Source organism: Lepidochelys olivacea (genome assembly GCF_965140295.1).
Source record: "Lepidochelys olivacea isolate rLepOli2 genome assembly, chromosome: 7".
Taxonomy (NCBI): domain Eukaryota; kingdom Metazoa; phylum Chordata; order Testudines; family Cheloniidae; genus Lepidochelys; species Lepidochelys olivacea.
Genome location: NC_140417.1, coordinates 37245251 through 37269581, shown reverse-complemented (window position 1 = coordinate 37269581; position 24331 = coordinate 37245251). Strand labels below are relative to the sequence as shown.

Below are 24331 nucleotides of genomic sequence, written 5' to 3'. Positions count from 1 at the left end.
TTTCTTCTGTAGCACAATTTCTTGCTCATGGTTAATTCCTAAGCAGCCTGACATTTGTCTTCATTTGCGTGTAGCTGTGTCCAACACCACCAAGAGAAACTCAAGCTCTAAGTTTGCAATTGCTGTCTACTTGGCATATAAACCATTACCAGGATCAAGGTCCTTAGGATAAGAAGGCAGCTTTCTTAAATGGCTCTCATCATTACAGCATATAAACGAGCCAACAAAGTTTGTCATCCCATCCGGAGTCCCTATAATTCTTTTCTCTATAGAAGTCCAGTGGTATTCTGTGTAATTATTCACTAGCGCCAGTCTTCGGAGACCTGTTGGCTTTACGAGACTTTCAAACCATAGTATGTGCAATCCCATGGGAAATTGCAACAGAATGGCATGTCTATAGCAGTAGTTAGCATTACATGCTCTAAACCAGTCGGATCATTCAAAATTAGATAGGGGATACGGTTGTTTTCAAAGAGTATGTGGAATATTAACTGTAAATGATTTTTTTGGAGCTGATTGTAACTTAAAGTTCCCAGGTATTATTCATACAGAAGCTAGGACCACTTACTAATAAGCAAGAAAAAAAGTCACTCTGGTTCCAGTGAATTCTAGAAATGAGGTGATTCTTTTGAGTGTTAGTTACAAGTGACATGTTCAGGTTTTTAATAAACATAAGACATTTTTTGAGAGGAAACTGACTTTTTGTTTAAGGTTTCAAAATTCATTAGAATTAGTCCGTGGCTTTGATTGTTCAAAATCTTTAACGCAAATATTAGTTTGTCTGCTGAGAATCTGACACATCATTGAGGAAATAAAATAACTAGGGATTCTGCACTTAAAGGATTCTCTATACCGTTCTCTGACATCCCTGCTCCCCCAGTGGGTGAGCTTCGATCCAGTTGCACAGCAGATAAACAGTGTCTTCCATCCAGCAGTGCTGCTCCTTCTTTTTGCTTTGTGCTGCCTCTTGAAGGAAGCTGAAGCTTCAGAACTTCTGACCTGGAGAAGAAAAGGCAAAAGAAGGTGGACGTTTAGTAAACTTCCAGTAAACTGGGTGAATGTGCCCAGCAGAGGCTGCTTTGCCCCATTAACCATTCTGCTAAAATGAAATTGTTCAGACATACTTCGGAAGCACAGGGGCATCTGCATTCAATGCCTATTAAACATAGCCCTCAAGGGTAGTTTTAAAAGACTTTATTAAGAATCAGAGAAAGATGGAATTAAACTATTCTTGGACTTAGGAATTAATAATTAAACAAACATTACTTACAGCTTTTAGTTAAAATTCAAGACGTCTCTAAAACACAGTCTACTTTGGTCATAAAATCTGCCTTCTCCACTGACACTGATTATGTGTCTGATTTTCCAGTGTGGAACTTTACTCAGGGCAGCAAATCCTGTATTTGGACACTTATGTTGGTGCTTAGATTTATAAATGTCAGTTTTACATGCTTAAGCACTGGGCCAAAGTTGAAATTCACTCTGCTGAGCAGAGTTGGTGCAAGGCTTTTCAGGGAACTTAACCCCCACTTCAGCTTTTAAAGTCAGCACTAAACTAGGATTTAAGTATCTCTAGGTCTTTGTGTGGGGTCCTCTGCACTGGGATGACTGAAGAAGTGTTGTATTAACAGAAATACTTATCATTGCTATTGCTTTTCACAGGTTTAAAACACAAACACAGATAAATTAGACCTCATAATACCCTCATAAGACAGGTATTACCCCCATTATACACGTGGAGATACTGAAGCAAAGAGATTGTGTCTTGTCCTAGAACATGCAGCAAGGCCAGTGGCAGAATTAGAGTTAGACTTTAGTACATTGGGCAGCTAACCTGGTGCTCAGTCAATCTGAACAAAGGTTTTTAGGAAAATGCCTACTGTTCTATCCCTTTCAGGTAACAAAGATGAAGTGCTGTCAGAGACTGAAGTCAAAGGAGGTGCTAGAACAGAGTGACAAATTAAAGACCAAGAAGTCACAGTTCAGAAGGTACTTAATGAAGTGGCTGAACTGTTAGCAGCTGATTTTAGTGAGATTGTTATCCTGAAGGGTTGGAAGGTCACAAATGTTGTACCTATTTGTTTTTAAAGGCATTGGGGTGAACCTGATGTAAAATAAAATGGCTGAAACCGTACCCTGAAATGGAATTATAAAACATCTAGATGGTTCGATGTAACCGAGAGTAACCAACATAACTTCTGCAAAAAAAATCATGCCTCCCTAATCTGTTTGAATTCTTTGAGCATTTCAACAAAATAAAAAGACAAAGGAAAACCAGCTGATATCACTATAACTTTCTTAGACTTTTTCAAAAATCCTTTGACAAAGTAAAGTGCTATTGTGGATTAGACATTGGATAGAGAAGATTGAAGAACGTCAGACAAAACTAGGAGAATAGGCAGCATGATGGTGGATTACATTCATTGTTGACAAATGCAAGATACTGTACATTAGAAGGAATACTTTGAAGTACTGGTATATACTGCTGGGTTCCAAATGTATATAATCACTCAGGAAAGAGACTTGGGGGGTCACTGTGGACAGCAAAATGAAAACTGACCAATATGATGCTGTAATCCCTCCTCCCCCCCCCACGTTACAATGTGGGATTGAAATACTGAAAAGATTGTAATGCTAGGTATAAATCAGTGGTAACGCATTATTCCAGTGGTGAGGGCTATTTAGTTCTGGCCACCCTGCATCCAAAATGATGTAGCAGCAGTGGAATGATGCAATTGTAAAGGCTGTGTTTTACTGTAGAGAGGAAATGAATAAGAGGGGACATGACAAAGGTGTGCAGAATAGTGAGTGGTCTGGAGAATGTAATTTAGGCACCCCTATTTACCATCTAAAATAATACAAAAGCAAAAAATGCATGAAATGAAACTTCCCCTATGGGCTGATTATCCCATAATACTCCTCTTGAGGGTTTCTTGCATGTTCCTTTGAAGCATCTGATATTGGCCACTTTCTGAGACAGGATATGGAGCCATGTGGACTGTCAGTGTGATCCATTATGGCAATTTCTATGTTCCAATGACCACACTGCCTCTTTGCTGCTCATGTTCAAGAATTAGGTTCCCATAGCTTTATTTTAAAAAATATATAGCAGGGATCGGCAACGTCTGACCCGCAGCCCGCCAGGGTAAGCCTCCTGGCAGGCTGGGCTGGTTTGTTTACCTGCCGCGTCTCCAGGTTCAGGAGACTGCAGCTCCCACTGGCCGTGGTTCACAGCTCCCACTGGCCGTGGTTCACTGCACGTCCCTCAGCCCACGCCACTTCCTGCAGCCCCCATTGTCCTGGAATGACAAACTGTGGCCAGTGGGAGCTGCGATCGGCCGAACCTGCAGATGCGGCAATTAAACAAACCGGCCTGGCCCGCCAGGGGGCTTATTCTGGCGAGCCGTGTGCCAAAGGTTGCCGATCACTGATATATAGATTTAATATTTTTCACCAGGACATTTTCTGACTTAAACCATTCATTGCTGCTGTTGTGCACTTTATCTGTTGAGAGATGATTCACAGCTCACAAAAATTCTTATTTAAATGTATATGAAAGCAAACCAAATCCTGGAGTTTTACTTAATAAGTTAGTTCTCTCCAAATATGTCTGGGGAATGGATTTTGTTCCATGCAAGCTGGAATATTCCTTGCACTTAACACACTCTCTTAAACATATATAAAAAGAAAATGAGAGTAAAACACTTAGAAAATTGGTCCTACTAAAACAGTTTTGTAACCTGATCTTTTCATACAAGTCTTTCAGACATTTCCCACAGTTATATGCATCCACTCAAGTGTTTAGAAACAAAACTCTATATGGAGTAATGGAAAGGCTGGTGCCAAGTTAAAAAGATAAGTATCATGGAGAGCTTTTGTTTAATCTAACACAGCTGCTGTCAGTTTCTAAGAAACTACATCAGTGCTGGCTCCTTGTGCGTGTGCACGCTGTCATAAATATAAAGGGAAGGGTAACCACCTTTCTGTATACAGTGCTATAAAATCCCTCCTGGCCAGGGGCAAAATCCTGTCACCTGTAAAGGGTTAAGAAGCTAAGGTAACTCCGCGGGCACCTAACCCAAAATGGCCAATGAGGGGACAAAATTCTTTCAAATCTGGAGGGGGGGGGAACAAAGGGTTTGGTCTGTCTGTGTGATGCTTTTGCCGGGAACAGATCAGGAATGCAGCCTCATAACTCCTGTTAAGTTAGTAAGTAATCTAGCTAGAAATGCATTAGATTTGCTTTTAATGGCTGGTAAAATAAGCTGTGCTGGATGGAATGTATATTCCTGTTTTTGTGTCTTTTTGTAACTTATGGTTTTGCCTAGAGGGATTCTCTATGTTTTGATCTGATTACCCTGTAAGGTATTTACCATCCTGATTTTACAGAGGTGATTCTTTTACCTTTTCTTTAATTAAAATTCTTCTTTTAAGAACCTGATTGATTTTTCATTGTTCTTAAGATCCAAGGGTTTGGGTCTGTGTTCACCTGTACAAATTGATGAGGATTCTTATCAAGCCCGCCTCAGGAAAGGGGGCATGGGGCTTGGGGGAATACTTTGAGGGAAGATGTCTCCAAGTGAGCTCTTTCCCTGTTTGTTTAAATGCTTGGTGGTGGCAGCATACGGTTCAAGGACAAGGCAAAGTTTGTACCTTGGGGAAGTTTTTAACCTAAGCTGGTAAGAATAAGCTTAGGGGGTCTTTCATGCAGGTCCCCACATCTGTACCCTAGAGTTCAGAGTGGGGAAGGAACCTTGACACATGCGCACCAGGCAAGTAGATTAAAACGTAACAGAAAAGGGCATTATTTAGAACTGTCTGTTAGGGAAATAGTTGCGTAAAACTGTGCTAAAAAAAATCCTTCCAAGAATAGTGTTGGGTGTACAAAAACGAATGATGTATTTCATTTACAATCTACAGTGATCCTTAGTTTAGCAACAGTTAGCTTTCCTATCAAAAGAGAGGAGAATGGTAACTTTCAGAATGGGACCTGCCATTCATTTGTTCTGTACAAAATCAGAATATTGAAGTCTATAACAGTCCTTTTAAAATAAGGCAATCATTTAGGTTGTGAAATGTTTGTGGTACAGCTTTCAGTTAAAATCCAAATGATTTCCATAGTCGTCTTTTTTTCCCCCAGATGTTTTTCACAACGTTCAAGTGCAGGGCAACACATCAAAGGCATTACTTAAAGGTTTCTGTTGAAAGGCTTTTTTAAAATAATCGCCTGAGAAAACTCAAACTAAAATGTTGTTATTTTTCCAAATAGCTAAAACATAACTCTCTTTAGAAGTCTGAAAAAGGCTTCTCGCCAACCCTCTGAGCAAGAGGAATCAGCAGCATCTATAAGTGAATCCAGGTTCCCCCACTGCCCTCTTGACTGCATAACTATTGCTAAGCTTTTTAAAAATGGCTAGTGATTCTGGGTGCCTTGCGTTTGGGCCATATCTTGACTATGGATACGTTAAAGGGGTACGGTTTTCAGAAAGTTCTGAGCAACCACGTTGTGAAAATCAGGCCACTTCAAGGTTGGGCCACTCTATTTTGGGCACCTCAATTTTTTGGGTGCCCAATTTACCAGTCATTTTTGCAATGATGGTCTTTAGTACCACTGTTGTAAGCTGTAGTGCGCTGGGCCATTTGCTGTGGAATGGAGTGTTTTTTGTTTATAAGGGATGTATATTATATATTATTTTTCAGAAATGCAACCTTTCTCTCAACTTTTAAACAAAAATAATCTAGCACTCGATTCTACAAACACTTCCTACAAAAGCTTCAGTGGCAGTAAGCACTACATCTGGTAGTGTTTGGAGGATTGGGCCCTTTTTTGGAACAGTTACATGATTTGGGCTTGTCACAGAGTAGCTGGTCCCTGAGAATAGACCAGGCCTAGCTCCTGTGTCACAGCCAGTGAGCTCAAGTGAGCTAATTAAAGGGGGGCAGGGCTATAAAGATGTGCCAGAGGGCAGGAAGAGGAAGAGTGATTGGGGCAGCCTGTGTCTGGGGGAAGAGGGCCTGTGGTGGGGCTGTGGAGCAAGGGGCTAAGTGCCCTGAAAGGTTTCCCTGAACTGGACCCATTGTTCCTGAAAAGAAGCAGAGCTGGCTGGGACTGGAAAATTGCAAAAAAAAAATAAAAATTGGATCATCAAAAACCGTCGGGAGGGGAGTCTATGAAACCCTAGGGTAAGCTAAAGGACTGTTTTGTTTGTTTTTACTTGCTTGTGTTGGGACAATAAGCATTCCTAAAGAAGATGGGGTTGGGCAGCATGTGTTTGGAAGCTGGGGAGAAGCCCTGCCCTGTGACATACGGTGGAGAATGTGGGCACTTTGATCGGGCCTTGATACAAAGGAAGAGTGAAGTGGACCTTTGGTGCCCAGTGAAGAGAGAGCCCCACCTGCAATACTGAGTGACCCCACACAGTTTGGGAGCTAAGGGGAAAAATGGAGGAGGTGATCTGCCTGTTAGTAATGGGGCCGCAGCAGCAAGAGAGCTGCGATACAGTGGCAACAAGAATTGCAGCAGCAGACTCAGGCTCTGCTCATGCAAATGACGGTGAACCAGCAGAAATATCAGGAGACACAAATTGCTGCACCACAGAGATGGTAAGAAGCCCGCTTTTAAGAATGATTACATAAACAGTTGGAGCAAGAGACACCAGGGAACATGGTTGGTGATGGGATTGTGCAGTGGCTGGGCCTGGTGAAGTTGGGACCAGAAGATGACTGCAAGGCCTTCTTCCAAACACTTGAGAGAGTGATGAGGGCAGCGAGCTGGGAGGAATTGACATGGGCAGCCTACCTAGCACTGTTCCTGATGGCTAAGGCATAAGCAGCTTATTGGTAAGCAAGTGATGATGAACAGGTGAACTCCTAATTCTGGACCAATTAGGGTGGAATCCAGAGGCATATAAACACAGATTTTGAGTTGCTTCATTTCTGTGAGGAGGACAACCATGGGTAGTGGCCCAGAAGTTATGTGACCTTGCAGCGTGGTGGGTCTGCTCCAAGGACCAGCTCGATAGAAAGGATCATGGATTAAATTGTTCTGGAGCAGTTCCTAAAGGTTCTACCTATGGGAGCCAGAGCAGGGTAAGGCACTTTCAGCTGGCCTTAGTTGGGGAAGCTGTTGAACGAACAGAGTCCTTCTTTGAGGCTGAGGGACACAAGCAGCTGGGTAGTATGGCAAACTGAGGGACACTCCCTATGGGGAAGACCGCAAGTGGCCAAAAGTTGGGGGATACACAAGAGCTCCAGGGGCCCCAGGTAGTTCTACAATTTAATGGAAACACTCATGGGGATGGCAAAGGGAGCCCTCTGGCATGCTTCAGATGTGGCCAGCCTGGGCATTTCAGATAAGAATGTCCAGTCTGTGTGTCTAGGGGTCGGGGTCCATTTGGAAACGTTAAGAGGGCTTGGCCATACGTGTTATCAGTAGGTTGGGAGAAGTGGTGATTGAGGAACTCATAGACTGTAGGTTGTAGGTTCACTTTTGTCTGAGAAAATGGGGCCAGGGTAGACCAACAAGGTAGACTGACATCTGCTGGTATGCATCTCATGTATCCAGGGTGAGACCCATGTCTACCCCACAGCAGAAGTTGAGCTGGAGGTCCAGGGCCGGAGAACTCAGCTGCACATGGGAGTGGTCAAGGAGCTACCCTGGCCAATAATTCTGGAGAGGGATTGGGTGGGTTTCTCTTCCCTCATGCAGTGAGAAATAGAACAATAGCCCAGGACAGGGAGGGTCTGGGGTTGACTGGAAAAGGAAATAAGAGGCTGAAATAAGGATGGTGAAGGAGGAGTGAAAAGGGAGCATGCGACCATCCCCAAGGCATGCAGGAGCAGTTTAAAACTTGCCAATAAGAATCGGAGGAGGTAAGCACCTACGGGAAAAGATTATTAAACAGTTAGCAGAACCCATCATCAGCATGGATGCATGTCCTCTGGAATGGTGGTTGAAGCATGAAGGGACATATCTTTAGTGCATCTGGCACGTAAATATCTTGCAACGCTGGCTACAACAGTGCCATGCGAACATCTATTCTCACTGTAAGGTGACATTGTAAATAAGAAGTGGGCAGCATTATCTCCTACAAATGTAAACAAACTCATTTGTCTGAGCGATTGGCTGAACAAGAAGTAGGACTGAGTGGACTTGTAGGCTCTAAAGTTTTACATTGTTTTATTTTTGAATGCAGTTATTTTTTGTACATAATTCTACATTTGCCAGTCCAACTTTCATGATAAAGAGATTGCATTACAGTACTTGTATTAGGTGAATTGAAAAATACTATTTCTTTTTGTTTTTTACAGAACAAATATTTGTAATAAAAATAAATATAAAGTGTATAGTGCTCACTTTATATTCTGTGTTGTAACTTAAATCAGTATATTTGTAAATGTATAAAATATCAAAAATATTTAAATAAATGGTATTCTATTATTGTTTAACAGTGCGATTAATCACATGATTAATTGTGTAATTTTTTTAATCTCACAATTAATTGTGATAAATTTTAATCGCTTGACAGCCCTAATTTTTATGGCTCCCGTCCTGAAAGCTGGGGAGCTCGCAAAACAATTAGAAGTGATGGGATGCAGGTTACAGAACCCCAGGTACGAGAGAGAGCAACTGGCAACACACCTGTGGCTCACTCAGGAGGAAGGAGGATGCTTAATCTTCATGATCAATGAATTAGAAACTCTGTGTGCAGACACTGAAAAACTTGTGGGTGCAGTGAGCTCGAAGTCCAGGTGGAGAAGATAAGATTGTATATTGACTGTGCTATGCGAGGCTGAGTATGAGACTCTGGCTCCACTGCACTGGACTCAGAAGAATGGGGATTAGGGGTTTATTTCTGTGAGACTGGGTTAGGGTCCATGGGACTTAGATTCATAGACTTTAAGGCCAGAAGGGACCATCATGATCATCTAGTCTGAACTCCTGCATATTGCAGGCCACAGAGCCTCACCCATCCACTCCTGTAAGAGACTCCTAACTGCTGGCTGAGTTACTTAAGTCCTCAAATCATGGTTTAAAGACTTCAAGTTACAGAGAATTCACACTAACACTAACACACACACTAACACACAACACTAGTTGCAACCTGTAAGTGACCCATGTCCTGTGCTGCAGAGGAAGGCAAAAATCCCTCAGGGTCTCTAGTAAAATTCCTTCCCTACCCCAAATATGGCGATCAGTTAGAGCCTAAGCATGTGGGCAAAACCCACATTGCTGAACTATACTAGAGTAATAAATCACTTTTGGCTCCAATTTTGCAAGGATTTAGGTGCTTAAAGTTAAAACCTGGATAGAGAGGAGGGTGCTTTGAATTAACAATTGTCATTATATCATTTGCAAACTGGTGTGGTTTCTTTCTACTCCATTTTTCGACATCTCAATGCAAACGCAACTGGCTGCTCTTCCTGCACATTTAGTTGTCCCAATGTGTTCTGAAGAACATGGTTGGGCACCTGACCAAACAATTCAGAATTGGAGAATTTGTGATCTGTTTTTTAACTGTTTGAATGCCTCCCTATGTCTGTGATCCTAATGCCTGGGAATGTTATTTTCAACCATTTCTGTGAAAAAATGTGCATGACTCCCGTATCCTAGGGCTTTTTGATTAGGTAAGGGACATTTGCTCAACGGATGGTCCCTCTCTCTGAAGTTTGCTACTTGGGTCATAAGGACCATAATTTTGTCTCTGGCCCATGCTGATGGAAGCTGTTCATGGAACTTGCAGGACAGAGTAGGAGACTGCTCCAAGCCTTCTCATCGGAGGAAAGGAAAGACTCCCCACTGACTTCAACGGACACTGGATCAGGCCTTCAGGGCATACTGAAATTCAGTTCCACGAGAACTTTGGTTCCAAGAAGGTCTGAGAAGCCAAGAGTAGCTTCAGATTGTGAAGCAAAAGATCCTCTCTCTGTATGAAAAAAATGAAGAAGAGATGGTAACATCATCACTCCCTCTGGCTCCTCCTCCACAATATCTAAGAGTAGCAATAATGTCAGAGTTCAGTGGAAACAGGGCAGAAAGCTTCTGTTGCTCTGTCATACCAAGGGAAAAGTTTCTGGGCTGTACTGGTCTGCTCATCTCCTTTGCGTCATTCAGGTGTCACAAACTGAGAAAAGCAGCAAAGCTTCCCAGCCGGTGAGTCCCTTGACATAGAGGAGCCACAAACAGGTGTAGAATTTGGATAGTTGGCTCCTACATCAACCTTCACAGGCATTAGGGCATGCACTCTGGAAATTCCCAGGAACCTTCTGTGCTCTCTCTGATTGTGTAATGTGAAATGGTTGGTTTGTTATGTTAAATAAATGCAGGGAAAGTTTTTTGGTTGGTTTGGGAAAATTTGGGAGTCCACCTTGATGGGGGGGAGCCCTTGAGTATTATATGGAACCTTTTCTGAAATGTATTTTGCCTTGGGGTAGGGTTGAGAGAAGCCCAATGAGGCACCTCACAGATCAAAGCAAAAAAACCAAGGTTTATTTTCTCCGAAAATGGGGAGGTATATTACAGGGTAGCCGGTTCCTATAAGTACACCAGGCCCAGTGCCTGTGTGTCAGAGCAGGTGGGCCCAACTGAGCTAATTAAAGGGGGCAAGGCTACACCTGGGGCTATAAACACCTGTCAGAAGGCAGGAAGAGGAGGAGTGATTGGGTCAGGCTGTGCCTGGGGGGGGAGAGGAGCTAAATCCTATGGAGGGGTCCTGGAAGGCTGTCCTGGACCTGTTGTTCCAGAAAGGGAGAAGAACTGGCTGAGAGTGGAAGAAGTGCAAGAAGCTGGATCACCTCCCAGGAGGAGAGGCTGTGAAACATTAGGACAAAGGATGAGCTAAAGGACTGTTTGTTTGTTTTACTTGCTTGTGTTTGGCCTAGGGAGGCCACTCGTCCAGTTTTATACTGGACAGGCCTCTTTTTGGCTGGCTTGTTCTCTGTCCAGTACTGGGATGACACTGGATATAGTTTTGTCCAGTATTGGATGCGGGAATGCCTTTTTGAACAGTGGTTCTGCCCCCGCTGGCGTGACTTTGCACACGTGTGAGGTCAGACTGATGGGGGCAGGGTGGTGCACTGCTGAAAATGGCATCCCCTGTGTAGCATGACCTTGCATGCACCATGTATGGTCATGCTGGTGGCGGGGAGGGGTCATGCAGGCGGGGGTGGGCCCAAGCTGTTCCCAGAAGTGCCAGAATGTTGAGTATGTTGGAAACATGTGAATGGTCACCATAGTTTTGACAATAAGCCTTCTTAAAGGAAGCTGAGTGGGGCAGAGTGTGTTTGGAAGCTGGGGAGAAGCCCTGCCTTGTGACAGCCCCTTTGGGCTTTAGAGATTACCAAACCTAGTTCTGCATTTAAAAGAGTGGCTTGCACTAAGCTGTACGTTTGCTGCTTAAGCTTTGAACCTGTAAACCATCGAGCATCTTCCGCTAGTGTGAAAATCTTTTCTCATAGATGTGGGTGAGTGTCGGGCTGGTTAATCGGGAAATGTTGATAGCTATGGTGTTTCATATCTGGAGATCTGGTTTTAATTAGCTTGCAGCCCTATGCACATTCAAGAGCTTACTAGTAAAAATAATTCCTTCCATAAAACTCTGCTCTGTCATGGCTTGGCACTACTGACTGTCTCTGCTTAGATGAGATTCAGGATGAAGCCAAACAATATCTTGTACTCTTTTCCTATAGTTATTACTAAAGAATGTTCTAACTAGCTGAATTTATCTTTAACTTTGTAGTTCAGAAGCTTCTTGTGGACTGAGATTCCTGAGATGGGATGAAAGCATATAGGTATGATCAGGTACCCCCAAATGTGAAGCACCTGGGGGAAGCACAACAGACAAGGTGTTTTATTTAATCTTTCTGCCCAGCCCAGAAACTTCGGGCACAGGGGCACATCTTTGTTTTGTCATCTTTGGGAATGTCAGCTGTGAAACTAGAAAGAGATGAGTTTTGAGCAGGGGACTGAGAATTAGGCACTTGGGAGTTCAAATCCCAGAACAGACATCAACTTCTGGGGCTTGCATCAAGTCTCCTAACCTCTGTGCCTCAGTTTCCCCAAATGTTGTAAGGCCAATTACTGTTTCTTTGGCCCTGAATAAAAAGTATGATGCCATGACTGACTGCACGCTGCTCTAGAAAGGCTCATTTCCTGATTGCGGGGAAAAATGACAACTCCCATTGTTTCAAGGAATTTGGACTGATTTGAAGTGTGAACCAGAGAGCATAGGTCCATCCATGCTAGTACTTCAAAGCCTTCCATTTTGGTTTCTCTAAAATATCTTTTGTTTTGAAAAATTGCTTTTTCTTACCTCCAGTTCTTCCAACTCATTTTACTCATCTGTTCTATCCTCTACCCCCTCTTTACTGTTCTGTACCCCCCACCTCCCAAAACCCCTACTTTGCTGCAAGATCCAAGCTATTCTAATTAGCTCTTCTGTGTCAGATTAGATTGAAGTATCAAGAGAAGCAGCAACAGGGTTGACAAATGGAAATGTCAAATAAATCAGATTTCATAGATTCATTGATTCCAAAGCCAAAAGGGACCATTTGAATCAGGAGTCCAACCTCCTGTATAACACAGGCCAGAGAACTTCCCCTAAATTCCTACAGTGTATCTTTTAGAAAACCATCTAACCTTGATTTGAAAATTGGCAGTGATGGAGTGTCAACCATGATCCTTGGTAAATTGTTCCAATGGCTGATTACCCTCACTGTTAAACAATTGTCTTATTTCCACTCTGAATTTCATAGAATATCAGGGTTGGACGGGACCTCAGGAGGTCATCTAGTCCAACCCCTTGGTCAAAGCAGCACCAATCCCCAATTTTTGCCCCAAATTCCTAAATGGCCCCCTCAAAGATTGAACTCACAACCCTGCGTTTAGCAGGCCAATGCTCAAACCACTGAGCTATCCCTCCCCCCAATTTGTCTAGCTTCAACCAGTCATTGAATCGTGTTATACCTTTCTCTGGTAGATTCAAGAACCTAATTATTAAACCTCGATTCCCCATGTAGGTACTTGCAGGCCGTAATCAAATCGTCTATTAGCCTTCTCCTTATGTTAAATAGACTCCAGAAGCTCAGTCACAATCAGGCATGCATTCTAACCTTTTAATCCATTCTTGTGGCCCTTCTCTGAACCATCTCCAATTTATCCACATCCTTCTTGAATCATAGGTACCAGAACTGGACATACTATTTCAGTGCCAAATACTGAGGTAAAATAACCTCTCTACTCCTGTGTGAGACTCTCCTGTTTATGCATAAGAACAGCCATACTGGATCAGACCAAAGGTCCAGTATCCTGTCTTCCAACAGTGGTCAGTGCCAGATGCTTCAGAGGGAATGAACAGAACAGGTAGTGTTCAAGTGATCCATCCTCTGACACCCATTCCCAGCTTCTGGCAGAGCAAGAGCATTTGCCTTTTTGGCCCCAGTGTCACACTGGGAGCTCATGTTCAGCTGGTAATCTACCCTCTCCCTCCAGCCCAAAAAAAAAAAAATTGTTTGAATTTGATCCTGTAATTTGGATTAAATATCAGAGGATGGGGAGAGGGGGTGTTGTTCATTGTTCTGGAATGTCTTGCTAGGGATCCAGCATTACATGTCTGACAGAAGCAACCAGGGCAGGATAAAGGAAAACGGCTTGGTGGACCAATAAACTGAGGATGATGCCCTGTGTCAGGGACCCAGCATGTTGTTCAAGGGACAAGGGGGAAAGCTGAAGACGTATAAAGATGATTTCTCACTTAAAAACTGACCAAAATGGGAGAAGCTATGGAACAGTCTGAGCTGCTGCACAGCCAACTCTACTTTTGAGATCAAAGGGGTACAGCTGCAAGCCTTTTTGTTTACAGAGCAAGTGGGGGACAGCTAATGTTTGCTGATCTTCCTGCAAGGACATGTGCCCGGTTTCTTTACAACTGTAGCAGGATGCCAGGTTTGAGGGAGAGTGAGGAAGGTTCTAGACAGAAACTCTGCACTGGAGCAAAAGAGACAGAATGGTTTTAGGGATAACAAAATTTCTTGCTCCCTGTTGGAAGAAAGTGTATCTTTCTGTGATTCTTTACCATTGCCACATGACCCTGAATTCCCTTAGGGGAGTGATTCAAGTAATGGGCTAAGTTCTGTCTTGATTTCCCACTCCTGGTTAGGCTACATTATAGGACCAAGTCAAGCAATAAAGAAGCGCTTTTCATGGGTGCCTACTCATGCTTCCTAATTCACACTGGTGGGATACACAGCTGATGCCCCAATACCAGCATGTTTACAGTAACTGATGCAGCGCTGAGTGGAAAGGGGCAAGGGCATGGCGAAGCTAGTCAGGGACAGAATAAAGAAAAAACCCTGATCTTATGATTTTGAATCATGTACTTTAACCACTAGACAGTTCTTCTTCTTTACAAGTTCTTTGTCCAGCAGCACAATGTAATACAAAACACAGAACTGTTGTGAATTGTGAACCTGCAGAGGTGTCTGAGCTTTAAGCAAGTGGGACTAAGCAGCCCAACCATGACACTTTGTACTGCCTCATCGGAGGAAGTTAACTTTTTAAAGAGTGGTTCAATTCTTTTTCATTAATATTCACAAACCATCTAATAGGGCTTCATCAATAGGGAGAGGAGTGAATAAACAACACGTTTGTGTGGGGCAAAGATCACAGGAGAAAGTGGCACTGAAGATTCTTGGGAAGCATTTGTGTACCATGCTGCGGCAAGGTTTCCATAGTGACAGTCAAACAGTCCACATTCATTTTAAGGCCTTTGTACTGAGGATAATGGGCAGCTTGAGAAATGGAAAATCCAACAGCAGAGAGTTTGCAAAGTGTTGGACCTCAGAATAATGTCTGTGACTAATTGGCTTTTAATTAGTGCTCCTGTCATTGTTACAGAAACTTCTAACTGCAACACAAAGCACATATTTTTGCCACTGACCAAACTTTTAAATTTTTCTTGTTTAATCCGAGGCTGGCTCTAGGGAATTGTTTGGCATCATAATCATAGATTCTGAAATGCTTCAAGGCAGATTCTTAACCATATTGCCTAAAAGAATGCATGTCTCTATAGTGTGTGTACGTACATAGCAGTATATGTTGATGTAAAAATACAATATAATTTCAGAGGTGGGCAAAAGAGAAGGTATTTTTGATTTTGTAAAGCTAAAATTAGGACTGATTCTGCTACCATTTTATCCAGACCTTCAAAGTTCAGGGATTCCACAGAGTGGTTTTAGTTCTGGGCCATCTCTAATCAGGAAGGAACTATACTTTTAAGAGATTATGTATTACCACCATATATTTACAGCTTCTCAACACGTATGAAGCAGTTCAAATATCATGGTATAGCTTTATATTAGAGCTAAATAAGTGTGTGGTCTGTCAGGATTCCCTTCCCCCTCCCACACTCTTAAAAGCCCCAAGAAGCAGTGCTTTTCCTTCCAGCCGAAATAGCACAAATGTACCTCCCACAGTGCATCCAGAGTGATCCAAACATTGTTCAGAGGGTTATTCGCTTATGCCCTCCATTCCCTCAGCATGCTGTCCCTGCAGCTCTGCACTCTTCCAAATCCCAGCCTCAAGTTCCTTCCACTTTCACAGTCCAAAGATGGGCAAAAGTTTTCTTTAAACCTCTATTGCATCCCACCCCAAATAAACAAATTAAAACTATTTATGCTAAGTTTTAGTCTGTCTTTTAGGGCCAAGTTTTAAACCCCTGAAAATAGGGCAGTTTTGGGTTTTTATTTTTTTGGGTTTTTTGGTCTTTAGCAGAGTCTTTGGTGCAGTAGCTATAATGAGGGAGACCAGATGTCTTGGAATTTTAATGATTTGGGAATAAAACTGTCACGAGGGGAAATTTGGTCTCTGAAATAAGGTCATAATTCTGGGGTGTCTTTGTTATCTTCTGTTTATGATGATTTTCTTGTTAATTAACATAGATTAACATAAGCAGAAGAAACCAGAAAACTCTGTTGTTCAGAGGTTTGAATGGAGTGCTGTCAATAAGGCACAGGGCCTTTACAGAAAACTCTGGGGAAAATGACCTTGCTGACTGCAACTTTTCCTGCTCAATCATTCTACTTGTCTGCATGTGCTGTCAGAGGAGCAAATGTAACAGGCCGTGCTGCCACACGTAATAGCATAAGATAGGAGAATAATAATGCTTTGCGCTCTCGTAGCTCTCTCCATATCGAAAGGTCAGAGAGAGACTGAGGGACTGGCTCATGTCACATGGGGTACGTCTATACAGCATTTTGGAACAAGCCTCCCAGCTTGGCTTGACAGACTTGTGTCAGCGGGGCTCACGCGAGTGCTCTAAAAATAGCTGAACAGACAGCTCTTTGAAGTTGCGGCTTGGCAGGGAGCTTGGGCCATCAAGCCGAGGGAGGGGGTTGACTGTCCTATTGGAATTACATTCTTTCCCCATACATATAGGAGTGAGCGGTTGCCTTTATGGGGACAAGCTTAGCCTGGCTCCTGCTGGCTGACCCTTTTGGCTCAAATGTTAGAGTGGCAGCCTTTGGTTCACGAAGGTCCCAGTTCAAGTCTCAGCTGTAACACGCACGATGCCCTCAGAGCAAATCTAGCCACCAGATGGGGTACTCTGTTAGTTGGGCTCTAATAGCTATAACCACCAGCTGGTTAATGTGGAGTCATCTAATAAGGGAGGGTCTTATACTGAACCACTTTGCACAGCATAACGAAATTACAGTGTAGACATGCGTCATTTATTGTCGACAGTAGCATCTGCTAAAGAGCAAAAATGGATTGATTTGAATGTTTCCATCCCCAAAGATACATTGTCCATAATGCCCCTGTCTCCCTTGTTGCAGAAGTTGGATACTGTGTAGTGGGGAAGGCAGGGGACTGCAAGACGAGAGAGGATGATCTCATGCTTTAGGCATTGAATGGCACCCTGGAGAACTGGATGCTATCCCTGTCTCTGCCTTCCAGAGTTTCTGTGTGTTGCTGGACAAGTCACGTAAATCACACTTTTCACAAGTGGTCACTAATTGTATTCCTCTTGTTGTGGGTGCTCAGTTTGCGACCTTGGTGTCTGATGTGCACTCACACTTGCAACGAAGTCAAAGGGAGCTGTGCTTTGAATATATGAAGTGCTATATAATACTAATTATTCTGAAAAATCAGCCCCTAGGCATGGGCACTTTTGACTTTAATCTCTATGCCTCAGTTCCCCTTCTGTACAATGAGGATAATAATACCCCCTTGCCTCACAGAAGAGTTATGAAGATAAATTCATTAATGTTTGTGAAGCCGTCAGATACTATAATGATAAGCACCATAGAAAAGCCCAGGAGGAAATTAATATAGTTGCTCATTCCATGAGCACCATCCATCCTACACACTGAATGAGGCAGGGGTCCTGTAGGAAAAAATACTGTGTTCTGTAGTTAAAGACTGTATCAAAATGCACACACACTAGGGGGCTGAATTAAGATTGCACAGGCTTCCTTAATTCTGGTATTTCCTAACTTTTGGGAGCTGGAATTTGCAACTTTTTTTTTTGTTGTTTTATCACAGAAATGTGGAGCAGGAAGGGACCTGAAGAGGTCCAGCCCCAGAACCCCACCCTGCATTGAGGCAGGATTAAGTATACCTAGACAGGTGTTTGTTCTTTAAAACCTCCAATACTGGGGATTCCACAACCTCCCTAGGTAACCTGCTCCAGTGCTTAACTTACCCAAAGTTTTCCTTCATATCTAACTTGACTCTCCCTTGCTGCAAACAAAGTTGATTACTTCTTCTCTTACCTGTGGTGGGACACCATCTTCTTTACAATAACCTTTTACATATTTAAAGATTATTATGTCTGCCTCAGCCTTCTCTGCTCTAGACTTAACATGCCCAATTCTTTCAACCTTTCTCATAGGTCTAAACCTCTTATTTTTGTTTGCTCTCCTTTGGATTCTCTCCAATTTGTTGGCATCCTTCTCAAAACATGAGTGCCCAAAATTGGACACAGTACTCTAGTTGAGGCCTGACAAGTGCTATGTAGAGTGGAACAATTAGCTCCCACGTCTTACCTATGACACTTCTCTTAACGCCACCCAGCATATTTACCTCTTTTTTTTTTTTTTGGCAGCAGCATAACACTGTTCACTCAATCAATTAATTATGTATATTACATACACCCTGTGTGTGTGAGACCCCCAGCATGTGAGAGTTTGGCATTGAGGAAAGGTGCCAGACTGACAACCTTATTGACTGAAATTCTTTGTCTGTAGCACAGATATAGCACCAAGAGCAATAGTTTAAACTTTCCTGGGATTCATTGTGGCTCAGCATTGAACTGAAGGAAAAACTTTTAAAGATGAGGATAGTTCAGTCTTTGTGATTATTCAGCCCTTGGCCTGCTTAGATTGCCAACAAGGTTGTCCGTTGTTGTTATTATTAAATCATGTATTTATAATATTTAGTTTAAAGACTTGTGCTGTTTAATGGAAGATGTATTTAATAACTGTCATACAACCTGCTACTACACTAAGCAGAGGTGGTAATTTTGGTAACTTCTATACTTTAGATGTGGTTAGAATTTGTATTGTATTGTGGTGAAATATTGAGTATGTATGTAGTGCAATGACTGCTTTTTAAAAATCTGATGGTTGACAGTGACTACATTGTCTTGGATGAACGCCTATCATTTCTGAATGGTCCATTTAGATACTGTTGTCCCTTTAATGAATTATTTTGTGACATTACAAAATAAATTGTTTCCAGATGTTGTTCAAGTGAAGCAAAAAATTGCAGTGCCACACCCTGCTAGCTAGAAATTCAGATATTCATACTGGAAGTCTGTGAGTTGGATTTTCACAGTGCAGTTTTAAGGGAAGTTGGGAAACTGTAAATATCCCTATTCTTAAGGAACATTACTCACTTGTAGAGCCCACGGCATGAGCTCGCTAAAGCTTGCATAACTTCTCCCAGAGGTCCAAGCCATAAAGGTGGACTGAAGTTTCTTTCTTGTCATGGAAATGGAGCTTGTAGGGTCCAGTGTTCCCCTTTATGTGCTATTCCCACCTAGGATCTAGGAAACTGAGTTTCCTCTCCACTGTTCAGTCAGTGAATTGGGAACCCATGGTGGATCACATGTCCACTCAGTGATGCCACATAATACATGTTATACTGATGGTTTCACAACTGCCCCAGAACCCCACCAGCACCTGTAGATTGCCTGTGGGCTTCTATGGCAGGTTCTACAGACACTAGCATTATGCATGCTAGCTTGTCATGTTGAGTGGGAGCTGCAGTCTGTGGCTTGTTTGCACCTCAAGAACAATACAGTATATTTTGCATTCAAATTATGCAGAACATTCTTTGTACTGTGTTTTTCCTACGGTATGTCTACATTGGGGCTGGAGGTGTAATTTCCAGCTCAGGTAGACACATCCATGCTAGCGCTGATTGAGCTAGCATGCTAAAAATAGCCACGTAGCATCAGCAGTGCAAGTGATAGGATGGGCTTGCTGCCTGAGTACGTACCTAGGGTCTTGGAGGGGATCGTACTCGGGGCAGCTATCCTGTCACACAATTGTGGGTACACTTCTATTTTTAGCACACTAGCCTGATCAGAGGTAGTGCAGATATGTTTACCCAACCTGGAAATTGCACCTCCCAGCTCAGTGTAGACCTACCCTTGCAGCAGATATCAAACCCTCCCAAGTTGTTAAGTACACTGTTCTGAGGGGCAGACAGGCTTCACTCAATATGGAAGACTACTAGATTGGCTCCACTGATCACTAAGACTGGTTTCAAAATCAGTGTCTGCTTTTTTTATGACTATATCAATGGAGTCTGAGCAAGACCTCCCTTTCCTGCAGAACTTAAGGATACTGGGCTATCTTCCCTCAGGTCAGGTTGGCCGTGCACACATTTGTTGAGGACTCTGTCTCAGCAACCAGAGATGGTTGGGAGGTTCATTTCAGATCAGCATCCAAAAGTACATACACTTCTCCAAACTATCAGAAAATACTAATCTGCAGAATGGGCTGGAGATCTCATAGGAACAAGTTCTCAAGTGGGACCTGCAGTATTTTTTGCTTCTGGTCAGGCTGGATACCATGAGAACAACCTCTATAGCCATTTTTGACGCTTTCACTTTCAGTCTAGCCCAGAAGCAGGAAGAGCCAAGGAAGTGAAAATAAAAATCTCTTAATTTTAGCATTTTCCCTTAAACTTCAAAAAAGTTTCAGCTGAGGTTTGCAGTGAGGGTTCAGGATTTTATCTGAACTGGTTCCCTTACCCTTACTCTATATCAGTACAGGTCTCCAATTACAGTTGGGGCTTCAAGGTACTACTGTAATACTGCAGCTAAGAATAAACTAGTAAGTTAGTGGATTTGAAAATCCCCAGTCAATATGGGGGAAATCGGCAATGACCAAGACTTGCATTTGTTCCAGCAGATCCATTAAATTTGCACGGGATGGTGCAGTCAAAGAATCATAGAAGATTAGGATTGGAGAGACTTCAGGAGGTCATCTAGTCTATCCCCCTGCTCAAAGCAGGACCAACACCAACTAAATCATCCCAGCCAGGGCTTTGTCAAGCCAGGCCTTAAAATCCCCTAAGGATGGAGATTCCATCATCTCCCTAGGTAACCCATTCCAGTGCTTCACCACCCTCCTAGTGAAATAGTGTTTCCTAATATCCAACCTAGTCCTCATATCCAAATTAATTTTGTTGCTTAGATTATTAGTGTGACTACTAATTAGTTCCCTCGAGGAAGGCCATAACCTAAAACTAATATTTAAAATAGTGTGCCATCCTAAAACACTGGGATTGTGACTGTAATCAAGATGTCTGATATTAAACATATCAGTAAGATAATAAACAAAAGGACCAGAGCTTTTGCTTTTTAGAAGTCCAAATCATTTCCTCCTGCCTCTGTTTGTAAAGCAAACAAAAAGCTGCACGTATCCTATATGTAGATTAGATGTGTGTTCTTTAACTGCCAGCGGCTCTCCTGTTACCACTAATGCACTAATCTTGCAGGGTGCCAGCCAGTAGCGGAGATGTGTCTTATGAGTCTTTTAATGTCTCCTGTACCTAATATATAAATAAATGTTTCTGGCTAAACTAGGAGTCAATGTGTTCTCTTCAATCGACTGGGGACCATATTATGTACAATCCTAGGAGCCTTAAAACGTCTGATTAAATATTATTTAATTGTAACCCTGCTTTGTTTGTGCAAAACTGCAGTTTATGGTCAATGGAGGCACAACATAAGGCAGTGCCAGCTCCTTGGCATGCTCCTCCTTCATCTCCTATGCTAGGTACTGCAGAGATAGGACTCTGTGAATGCGAAAGTGCGGAATAAGGTGATGGCTGCTCTTGACAGCAGCATTCCTCCCTCACACACCACAAGACAACCTGTTGCAAAGTAATGCTTGCCAATTATGGCTGCTAATCCTTTGGAAAAAATACAGACCTCACATTCCTTAGAGGAGCTGCATTCACTGATTTCTTATAGCTCCATATTTTAAAAAGCCCCCAGAAAATAGTCACTCTAAGGCCAAAAACCTGTCAGATAAATGGCCCTTGTATTGTGCTGAGTCCTTCACAAACAGGTCATCTTGGTGCTAATGCAGTGTGTGGGTGCCCAAAGTGCAAACAAAGTGTGTCGTTATTACAGGGCAGGACTGGAAGCCTGGATTATTCTTGTTCTTGCCAGAGACTTGCTATATGATCATAGGCAAGTCACAAATTCTCTGTGCCTCAGATTCTCCATCAGGAAATAGGAATAACAATTAACCTATGGTGTTCTGCAGCTTAATGCACTACTGTATGTAAAGTGTTTTTAGATCCTTGGATGGAAAGCTCTACAAAACTGCAAAGTACTGTTATAATACTAAACCTGTCTAATTAGACATGCCTCCTTTGCATTTTAGCTCTGCGTCCGCTGTTCTGAGGCCTGTTTGAAATTAGGGTGGATAAAAATCAATTTAAACATTCAGATGCTTTTTATTTAAATCAGATTTGTTTGGTTTAAATTAAATACAGGCTTATTTTTTTTAAAAATAAGCCTATTTAAAATGTCAATTTTAAATTGACAGCTGATGCCAAGACCTAAACTTACTAATACATTTAATTTAGATTACTTTAATATATAAAATAATATTAAGCAAAACATATTTGCTGCCAAGTTGGAAAGAAGGTAAGGCTACTGAACTTGTGGAAGTCACTAGCTAGACACCTGGAACCAGAGTCTGTTAAAGTGCTAAACTGGCTTTTGACAGCAGTACCTTCTTCTGCAGGTGCAGAGAGAATATTTTCTTCATTTTAGTTTATTCAGCTAATTCAGTTCAATGACTAGTTCATTCAAAGTTAAGAAACCAATTTGGAGTTGGAAAAGCAGGAGAACTTGTTTTTCTTTTCCAATTTATGAATAAAAATAACAGAGGGGATGAGATCTCCTAGTTCTAAAATCTTGAAATACATGGTGACCAGAAACAATCAGTTCAGTTTACTAGCTATAGGCACTTCCTTTGTTTAATAAATCAGTTAGTTTTAAATGCAAAACATGTTTTTATCAACTTTTTTCTTATATTTCCAGCACATTTAAGGTATTTTGATTTCATTAAAAAAATTAATGTGTTTTTTCTGCATTTTTAATTGCATTTGAATTTCCATCCAAATAGTTTGGCACAAATCACAAGTAAAAAATTAATCTAGGAAATAAGAAACGCATCTAACATAATGAAAACATAAAAAAATAAGAATCTGAAAAAATGTAGGAAGCTATATAGTTGCTTAAATACATAGATATAGTGTACCCTCCTGGTTAGCAAAAGACTAATGTAAAGGTTCTATTTAGACTATAATATAAAGGCTAGTGTAGAAACTATATTTAGTTGCAAATCAATGTATTTTAATGGGTACCAGCCAATGAGGATCAACTTCTTTAGGAAAATAACTAAAAAGTACAAATGCACGACACCATTAAAATAGATTTAAATAAAGGTTTCCTGCTTGCCAATTAAAACCCATGATTTAATAGCTTTGATTTAAAGCAATCCACTGTTTGAAATAGTTTAAACTTTCCAGACAGCAACCTGGCCCCCATTCTACTGCTCCTATGCTGCTGTGCTAGGTTAATCACAAACAATTGCACTTGCCTTTACTACAATACTCAAGTTGAATTCCTGCTAACCTTTATATGTTCTGTGCCAATAAATTACAATGGAGATCTGAAAAATACTGCTTATTCTTCCCTCTGTTTAATTATGATCCCACCAGTCTAACTCTGTTTTATCAGCAATTATATCCCTCTCCCAGTTGATCCCTAAGAGCATGTCTACACTTATGGTGGAGCGATCGATCTACCGGGGGTCAATTTATTGTGTCTAGTGAAGACATGATAAATAGACTGCCCAGCACTCTCTCGTCGACTTCAGTACTCCACCAGAGCGAAAAGCGTAGGTGGAGTCGACGGGGGAGCGGCAGCAGGTGACCTACTGCAGTGAAGACACCATGGGTAAGTGGCTCTAAGTAAGTCAACTTCAGTTACGCTATTTTTGTAGCTGAAGTTGCATAACTTAGACCAACTTAGCTTGCCCCCGTCCCCCCACCCCCCCTATGTAGACCAGGCCTTACTGGTCATGCAGTTGAATTAGAAACATAATGTTAGGATTGTTATGTTGGAGAGTGAAAACACATGCAGAATTACATTGCCTGATACAGGGTCGTGGCCTCATATTATACTTTCTAGTGCTTTGTCTAGATTAGTTTTAAATATCTCGATTGATGGGTCTATTTCTCAATCTAATGAACCTCAGGGCTTGTCTACGTGGTGCTCTAGTCTGCCCCAGAGGGATGTAAATTGTAGTGTGCACTGGCATGTCGTGCACTTCCTGGTCTGTGTGCACTCTGCTGGAGCACACTAAAAGTTCCCTAGTGCGAGTTAATATAGTCCTGTTTCGAATAGTACTACGTTAACGCTCACTAGGGAAGTAGTGCATGCCAGCAGGGTCCATAGGGGCCGGTTAGTGCACAACGTGCTAGTGTGCATTACAGCTTACAGTCCTCTGGTGCAGACAACCACCTTGTGTATGAATTTATTTCTTATATCCATCTTAAATTTCCCCTCTATTTCAACTCACTACTATTATGTCTTATAAATAATAATAATTCCTAAATAATTCATTTGCCTGCTAAGGCCCCAGTCCAGCAAAACACTTAAGCAGGTGTATAACTTTAAGCACGTTACCCATTGAAGTCAAATACATATGAGTTAATTTGTGCTTTATGATGTCAATGGGACTACTTGTGTCTAAAGTTAGGAGCCTGGTTATGTGCTGTACTAGATCAGGGTGTTGG

The 24331-nt window shown here is 42.1% G+C and overlaps 1 protein-coding gene and 1 long non-coding RNA gene across 3 annotated transcripts in view; one reads left to right on the top strand and one right to left on the bottom strand.

The window, feature by feature from the left end:
- The window catches only part of EFCC1 (EF-hand and coiled-coil domain containing 1), an 89724-nt gene that overhangs the window by 21070 nt on the left and 44323 nt on the right, over positions 1-24331 (bottom strand). For both annotated transcript variants that reach the window (XM_084633219.1, XM_084633218.1), the window contains exon 3: positions 854-999. In XM_084633219.1, coding sequence (XP_084489345.1) covers positions 854-999 — 146 coding nt within the window. The remainder of the gene's footprint in view (positions 1-853; positions 1000-24331) is intronic.
- LOC311523345 overlaps positions 1-24331 on the top strand; it is a 124163-nt gene that overhangs the window by 70674 nt on the left and 29158 nt on the right. The window lies entirely within an intron of this gene.